This window comes from Epinephelus moara, chromosome 21, assembly GCF_006386435.1.
Source record: "Epinephelus moara isolate mb chromosome 21, YSFRI_EMoa_1.0, whole genome shotgun sequence".
In the NCBI taxonomy this organism is placed as follows: domain Eukaryota; kingdom Metazoa; phylum Chordata; class Actinopteri; order Perciformes; family Serranidae; genus Epinephelus; species Epinephelus moara.
In genome coordinates, this window is record NC_065526.1 from 33,012,386 (window position 1) to 33,021,440 (window position 9,055).

At 42.0% G+C, this 9,055-nt stretch overlaps 1 protein-coding gene across 7 annotated transcripts in view; it reads left to right on the forward strand.

The window, feature by feature from the left end:
• The window catches only part of ctnnd2b (catenin (cadherin-associated protein), delta 2b), a 209,564-nt gene that overhangs the window by 110,462 nt on the left and 90,047 nt on the right, over positions 1–9,055 (forward strand). For all 7 annotated transcript variants that reach the window (XM_050032462.1, XM_050032463.1, XM_050032464.1 and 4 more), the window contains 2 exons: positions 4,695–4,846; positions 5,119–5,292. In XM_050032462.1, the coding sequence (XP_049888419.1) occupies positions 4,695–4,846; positions 5,119–5,292 (326 nt within the window). The remainder of the gene's footprint in view (positions 1–4,694; positions 4,847–5,118; positions 5,293–9,055) is intronic.

Sequence of the window (9,055 nt, forward strand, 5' to 3'; positions counted from 1 at the left end):
ATACTCACCCAAGACGAGCCTATATTGGACACGAGAGGCCCTGACCTAGTAAACTCGCTTGGCACCCTAAGCTTAATATCACATTTTAAATAATGCACAATCACCAGCTACACTGCCTACAGGAGCCACTTGCCGTACTTTCAAGTGACTTTTCACTTTGGTCGAGCTTTATTTTCCGACGCGCTTATCCAGAGTGACTCCATTTGCCGTTAGCTGCTGACTTTATCTCTCCCATGCAGTTGATACTGACCGCTGGCACACTGTGGTTTCTCATTCTCTCTTGTTTAATCATCAGCAAACAAGCAAAGTTTCTGCTTGTCTCTTGCTTTGATTCTTAGACTGCTGGCAAAAAAAGTGACATCAGTGGAGATTAAAGGGACAGCCACTGCTGATGGAGGACAGCTCAAGAACTCCTTTGAGACTACAAATACTGAGCATTAGGAATTTATAGGTCTATTTAGAGGCTGATATAATGCAGTAAAGTTATTTTCCAGCGCAGTGAGTTGTTTGACAGAAAGGGAAACAGATGTAGCGGTTGTAAAAGTGGCTGGAGCACATTCATGTGTCACTGCAGCAAACTGCTGCTTGGGGGACATCATCATCATCCTTTAACTAACATTTTGTGTAAAAATGAGTTTTATTTCTGTAATTAAAGTCTTTGATGAGGCGCATCATTGCTATCATCACCAAATTAATCAAGGGTGCATCAAACATTTTACAGGAATTCAATAAGAGGGATGGAAAAGGGAGAAGCTCAGTCCTCCTGTCCTCCTCAAATCATTCAATTAAATTCACTTCAAACTTTATGGGCCATCCAGGCAAACTCAGTTTATAGTCTACAAAACATTCTATAAATGCTTTGTCATTATGTTCCATGCATGCGTGCTGTCATCTACATACAGCCTGTTTGTGTTATGTGTCACAGTCTATGCATGTTTGCAGGTTTACGCAACAAATGAAATGATCCATGAGCAAATCAGCAGACTGCAAATGCCTCAGAAACATGAATGAGGCTGCGTGTAAAATTAGCAATGAGCCTTTTTATCACATTGTGAGTATGTGTGTGTCATCCTAGTCAGCCTCTACTGTGAATCTGCTGTTAAACTGTTAGTGTCATGCATAAAATAACTATATACATTATTACAAAATGACAGAGTGCACCCAGAGAGGATACAATAAATCCTCTTCACACATCGACTCTGAAGCAAAGGCTTTTAATTAAAAAAGAGTTCATTGAAAAGTTACCATTGACTAACTGACTGATTTGATGGCTGACCAGCTGCTAGCTCAATGGTAGCTCATTGTAGAAATGGCCAGCTGGAGTCTGGCCTACTGATCTTTGGTAGATTTTGGATGAAAGCCCGAATGTGAAAGTCGCAGAGTTGTGGTAGTAAAAAAAAACAGCTCCACTGGAAAGTGTTACACAGCAGTCTATCAGTGATTTTCACACTTAAATTTTTACTACAGCTGACGGATGACATTACAAAGTGCAGAAGATGTGTAATGAGCTAGGGACTAAGCTCGCTCATTAGGTAAGTTTCTCAAAATGAGGAAATACATGATAAATGCATTTACCTTTAAAGGAATAGTTTGTTTTTTCTTTCTTCATTACTCACCCAAACTGAGATGAACACCAGCTTTATGTCTCTATGCAATTTAAAGTTCCTCTCCTGTCATTGAGTAAACCCAAAAGAACTGATCTCTGTTCATCGAAATGACAAATTTAAAAGTTGTTCCATGCAAAAAATCCTTTCTTGCCTTAAAATGGCTTAAGCCCAGACCCACTAAAGTGGCGTTAAAGAACTAGTGGCCCTAAGCCGACTGTTGTGTTGCCTCACTTTGCCTGTGTCTTGGCCAGAAAGTTGCACCTGAACACATTGCAAAGACTACAGCCAATGTCCAACTAGCATGTACCCTCTGTGGTACGACAAGATGGATTCAAGACAATTGTTAGCCAGGTAGCACATTGATAGCACAACCCAGTGTTTAAAGCACAATGATATTTACTGTGTAGCATCAAACAGTATCAGTAACTGAAGAACTCAATGGCTAAACACATAATCTTACCTAATATGACAAGTTTGTTTTGATGTCACACCCTCTTGACTTTAGCCCTTTGTTTGCTTCCCTCACTTCCCTTTCTCTTTTTGTGCACTGAGTTGAACTGTCAGTCAGAGCGATTTCTCTCACTGACGGGATCCATTGTTTTCAACATACTATAAAGCCGACAAGGGCTGACTAGTGCCAATGGTTTGGGAAAAACCGCCCACAAAACTAGGGTGACAGAAACTTACCGATGGCTCGACATTGACGAACGGCCAACTGTTGTCTTGGTGTGTCAGGGCTTTTAGATTTAACTGTACACCTTGGGCTAACTTAGCATGTGTCAACCTGGGAATATGCAAATTAGTCCAGCCTTTAGCTCCACCCACACCTTAGCTGCTTGCCTATAGTTTGAGCCTACCTGCTCCCCTTGAACTCTATTCATTTACTGCTCTCTATGTTAGCGATGTAACTAGAAAACATAAGCCTTTTGCTTGACTATGTTATCAAACTGCTAATAATGTGTTGCTAATGTTCGATAAACCGTGTTCCTGATTGATTGATGGCTCTGACAAGTTGAAGTGAAAGTAAAAGCAAAACACAGCTACACCTGGCTTCTCCTCTGACACCCAGCACGTTGATAGGATTGGTTCCTTATGTTTGTGGCGAATAACATTCTAATATGTTGTTTCCTGTTTTGACCCTCCGGTTGTATGATGGGAATTTGCATGTCAAAGTCTGGCAAAGATGAAGTCTTAGTCTATAAAAGCATTGTGATAATCACTTTGATATCCCAAGCAATCTAATAATCACATTAAAAATAACTGTCAGCTGCTAAAAATCCTTTGTATGACATCACCAGACTAAATCATAAAACCGAATTAATCTGGAACCTCCCAGTTCATCTAAAGTTTCCAGGGGGCATTATAAATGGGGGTATTATCAACATGTGATATAGCGCTGAGCTACCAGTGACCAGGTTTGCCTTGTGTAGATGGCCAATCACAGCAAGTTAGGGCAGGTGGGAAAAACAGCCACCCCTGAATGATGAGAAAACATGCAGAGATCAGCTGGTATGAGTTGGTATATTGAACTTTTGCCGAATCTCGTCAGAACTAGGGAATATATACCATCCTGTTCGTTCAATACTGATGTGATAGCAGCTTCAATACAAAGTCCCACCTCAGCTGCAACCATCTTGGTTGTTTTAGGAAATGCCTCAACGGTGCTCCTTTTTACATCCTTCGTCTCAAACACACCCCATTGTAGATAAATAGTTCTAATTGGCCCGACACGTCTCGGGCAGCTGGGAACGTTTCCAAAGCAGAGAGAGACCAGATGCATCTGCCAGAGCCAAGAAAAGATGAGCTTGCACATTCTTCTGGTTCACAGGTGAAAAAAGACGTAAGGGATCAGTAGCAGCTCTGCTCAAAGGAAGAAAAATACACCTTGAAAGTTCACCAAGAATACACGGGTGGCTTAAAGGAATAGTTTGATATTTTGGGAAATAAGATAGCACTGCGATTGGCCGCTGGTAGTTCAAGTATGTAACTTTCCGTAAATTCACACATTTCTGTTTGTATAGGGATTAAACGGGAAAGATATAACATGTTAATCAGTGCCCTTTAAATGTGTATTTTTGAACTTAGGAGTGCGCCAGGTTAGGTATTTTTTCTCATCTTCTTCCAATCTTTATGCTAAGCTAATCAGCTGTAGACTCATATGTATACCAGTGTTATTGATCTTCTTACCTAACTCTTGGCAAGAAAACTTTACTAAAGAAAAATTCAAACCTTAACCGGATCACACTTAACAGACTAATATTATTAGATTGGTGAGTGAGTTTGTGTATTATTAGCCTCATTCTAACCCCTTGATGTCACTCTTTGCTCCTCGTACTGAATAATACAGAGTAATATGGAGGAGAGAAAGAGAGGGACGGGTAGGAGACAGCGGTAAAGGAAGTGATAGAGACAGAAATGGTGAGGAAGGAAGACAGAGAAGCAGTGTGATTTAAATGGAGGTCAGGAACAGAGTGAGATTTAAGGGTCACAGAGCATGAGAGGAAAAATAGTGTAGAGAGGCTGGAATAACATGGTAGGTAAAAAGCAAATGGGTGTCTCATAAAAGAGGACAAGGCATTCTATTTTATTCTATTTCATCTGTTCAGTCCTCTCTTTCTTCTCCCCTTCCCTTTTCTTCTCTTCATTTCAAGGTCTGTTGCAAACCAAGGCAGTTATATTTGTTGTATTCACATTCATTCTTTTCCCATAAAAAAAGAAATATATTGTATAACATGTGGGATGTAAACTGGGTTACAAAACGCCTTCAAGGCCACGAACAGAATAAATCTTTACACAAAGACGGACTGTTACAGAAGTAAAAGTCGTCCGAAAACAGTTACATAAAAGCAGCTCGACAGAAGTGAAACCAAGTTTTAAGGTGGCTTGACAGGGATCAAAAGTTTGTTTCAAACCATGACATAACCTCACTTGACATCTCTCCTGCCCCAAACCAAAATTCCTCTTGTCTTAAATTTACATAAAAAATACAGCTTGTGTGTCACAAGTATTTCTTCACTGCACAGGCTGAATGATCACTGCCCTTTAATACTTCCTTAATTTCCCTCTTCCTTTTCTTTTTCCCATCAGGACAAGGACTTCTGTCCCAAAGTGCTTTGCAGCTCAACCACCAGGATGCCTATGCAGCAGCTGGTTACCATAGTAACCAAGGGCTCGCACTTGGGGAATCAATCACGGGCCGCAGCGGGCAGGTCGGAGGGGCTGTTCACAGCTACAACCAGGTACATACATACAGCTTTTGTACAATTAGTCAGACTCAGCTTCTCTTGTTTATTTTTTTCATAACTGCTGCTTCCTCACAGCTCCTCCTCTTCGTCATGCCTTTGTTTCCTACCTCACTTAATTTGTCCACTCTCCTCTTTCTCCTCATCCTCTCTCCTTCTCCCCCATCTTCCCCTATTTACATCTATCCTCTCCTCCTTCTCCACACGTGCTGCCTGTCCCCTTCTCTTCCTCCCCTCGCTCATATATCTCCACACTCCGCCCTCTTTAGGTGACATCCAGCCGTGTTGCTGCCCACTTAACGGGAACCGACTCTCCCTCCCAGTCCCAGAGAGACTCATTTGCCCAGCAGGCCCATGGCAGCGCCTTCCACATGCCCACTGAGGGCGGAACTGCACCTGCTGGACCACCCATGTATTACTCTTGCGCCACTTTGCCTGCACAGGTACAAATCCCCGAGGAGATTACTGTGATGCTTTTGTTGTTGTCTGACGGATGTTTTCTCCTCTCAGTAGCACACTATTGGTGGAATGCTTAACGCTTCTACAACCCTGCTAGAACTAGTGGTACCAAGGTACTATGGGACTGTTTTATTGGTATCATTCTTTATACATTGAGGGAATGCTTTACTGAAAATCTCTAGCATCAAACACTCGCCCCAAAGGGGCGCCGCCAGGGATTTTGGGCCCCATGAAAAGAATTTTTACTGGGTCCTATACACAGCTGGCTGGGAGGCCGCTGAAAATTTTTTATGCTATTTTACATAAAACTATGCATTTTGATGGTATTTTTGACTATCATTCCCACATTTGTGAAAAAAGAACAATCTCTTCCTCCACTTCCACATTCCTCTCTGACAAACTTGAAGAGGATCCTGGACCTGGCTCTGTAGAGTGTACGTTATAGGGCTGACCCAAAAAATTCGAAGCTTTGAAGCTTCGTTTGATGGCACGGGATTCGACTGTGAAAAAAAAATTGAATATTCAGCCTTTTTTTTTCTCCCATTTTTTGGGGGGGACCTTGAACGCAACACCATCTCTGACAAGGAAATAGAAAGCCAGACGTGCAATGAATGGAGACCTATTATCCTGCTAACTAAATTCTTTCAACAATGTGACTCAAAATAATGATAAAATAGATTTTATTGATGTAAAATAATATGCTGATGGTAACATTTTCCAACGGTCCGCTGTGCTCTGAGTCTGGTGTCAGTGACACATGCTGCTCTGAGTCGCGCGTCTGTCTGCTTGCGCTGCAGTGCACGCCAAGGATTTTAATTTTTAGTGTTAAATCAAAAGTTAAACACTACTTATCAGCAACCAGAAGTGTTTTTTTTTTGTGAATATTTTTATCTTAATTCTAGGGTTGCAAGAAACTACCTTTTCGCCATAATTTGTAAGTTATTAGTTAGTTTTCGCTCAGCAAAAAAAAAAAAGTTGTTTGCTTGCTCATCCCTAACTAAAATGATCACTGAATCAATGATCATCAATATTAACGTTGTCCCTGGTCTATAAGATGCTTATAGACCAGGGACAAAGTTAATATTCCATAACTTTCCACCACATGAACCACTAACAAACCCACCTTGCTTTTTGAAATACTGGGTGACATACTGTCGACCCTTTGCTTCTTTCTCCTCTCTTAGCTTCCTTTCTTTCCGTTTTTGGCTACCTGATTTTTGAGGCATATTGCTGTCTCCGCTTCCTTACCCACTGTCTGTGACAATTATGGCGCACTGCAGCTGATCCAGTCGGACTGAACCATTTTACGTAAATAGAGAGGGGGGGCGTTAATGTTTCCAAAACAAATAAAGTTATTGTTACCAGTACATTGTAAATAAAAAATATTTGTGATTATAAGTTAGTTAATAACTTAGTGTCATATTATTTTTGTCAGTATTATAATTTTATTAGGGGTCTATCTGGGCCCCTCTTAATCATGGGCCCCTAGAATCCTTCTCCTTTTCCCCCCCTTTTCGGCGCCCCAGCTCGCCCCTGTAGGTGTGAAAGGTGTCAGGTCTGTACTCTGCTTCTTTGCAGGGGAAGGCAGCTGTAGTCAGCTTGGATTCAGGTACAGTGGAGTCCAGTGGTGAACCAAAGTCATGGTAACAAAACATCAAAACATCCATAGAATCTTCTCTAATTTCCCCTGCAAAATAAACCCCTTACCTTTTCAACAATGATTTTCTGCTACTTCTAGCAGAGATTCAGAGCTACAAAGCAGTCGTGGAAATAAGGATTTTTTTTTTTTGACTCAGCTAACAAGCTTGCTAACTGTCAGAATGCTAGCTAGCTCAGACAACTTGCATTATTGACCTTCAGTAACATTAAATAAATAAAATTGTTTACAACCCCGAAAACAAAATGCCAGCAGGGAGTAGACAGTCTGTTACAGAGAAAACTGAGAGAAGCAGGTGAGATCAGTCTTAAGGTGTGGTGAATCTAACCACACAGCTGCCATCCTCTGAAATTAGCAAGCTACAGCATTTTTACCTTTCGAAAATTCAAAGGCAGTGGTCATTCAATAGAGTTTTGATGGTATATTTATTTAAGAATACTACAAAATAGCCCCCATCTTGCAAAGGTGCAGAATCTGTAAACTGTTTTTTTCTTGTAGTTTAGTCTGACAGACCTAAAGCCTTAACTCACAGTACTTGCAGTCCCAGATGACAGAATTCCTAACCAACACACAAACATAGCATAGCAGTTGTGGCTGACTCAAGAAAATCATCAAGGAATCAGAGAATGAAGGAGAAAAAAACGGTCTTTTGTGCTTTCAGATTTCAACTTTCTATGCTTTCACACACCCCTCATGTGTTTTGCCCTTCTTGTAGTTATTTTGTGTCTCTTTGCAGGTCCATAGCATTTCTATGTGGTCATTTTGAATCTCTTTTTGATCAGTACATGTAAAGTGCAACACACACCGCCGCCGTACGCCGCGCGTCAAAACGCCCGCCTCCATTATATTCTATGAACCAACCCACACTGGCGCCGGCCGACGCGCCGCACCGCTCTGCTTCAGCCCACTGCCCCAGTTCCAGCGCGGCCGGCGCTCATGGCGGCGCTGCGAGAAAAGCCTTTTATGTACGTCTCGTCTAGTAGGATCAACTCCGGTTGTTTCAAATTTTTAATAAGACGACTTTGATAAGAAACTCACCCGTGAAATTCAAGTTGTTGTTGCCTCAAAGTTTTTCCTCTTCTTCTTCTGTTACTAGCAGTTGGCAACCGTTGGCAACTGGTGTAGGTACAGCCATCTAGCGGGCTGGGGTGGGAAATACATGTTGACGGTGCCGCTGCGCGCCACTGCCAGTGTGTGTTGGGGGGCGGCCCTTGACGGCCACAGCGCCGCGCTGGCAGCGGTGTGTGTTGCACTTTAATGTGAGTGACATTTTGCAGTTAAAGGCCAGGGGACCCCCCCCTTACACTGTGGGCCCCTGTGCCTGTGCCCAGAAGGCCTGCTCAGTAATCCTTCCATGTTGGATGCACAGCTGTCTCCTGGGTGAAACTAGTTGTAATGCATGGTTAAATTGTTCATGTGTTTTCCTACGAAAAGAAATGCACCCAAATTCGTACATATCCCATTTCAAGGTACATCATCACTTTGTTTCTTTTCCTCAACCTAAGCACAGTAACTAAGTGCCTAAGCCTAACCTCCATAACTTTACATTAATTATGTAAATTTATGTTAAGGACATACCGTCATTCGTGGAGCACTAATTTATAGGATATCATACATCATCATCTGTAGGATATTAAATAACTACATAACCTGTTGTAAATATGTCACATAAGTGATGTAAGTATGTCACAGAGGGGGTTTGTTAAGTGACATTGTACTAAAACTGCACTTTCTTTCAGTTTCACACAGGGAAAGTCAGTTTTTGTTAGACCTATCCACCACCCCTCCCACCTGTCCTATGTGGACCTTCTTGCTCCTTATACTACATCAGTTACTTTAAAGGGATAGTGCACCCAAAAATGAAAATTTAGCCATTATCTACTCACCCTCATGCCGAGGGAGGCTCAGATGAAGTTTTAGAGTCCTCATATCCCTTGCAGAGATCGGCGGGGGGAGCGGCTAGCACACTTAATGGCAGACGGCGCCCCAGACTAACGTCCAAGAACACAAAATTGAAACCACAAAATATCTCCAACATGCTCATCCGTAGTGATCCAAGTGTCCTGAAGCCCCGACATAAAAAGTTGTTT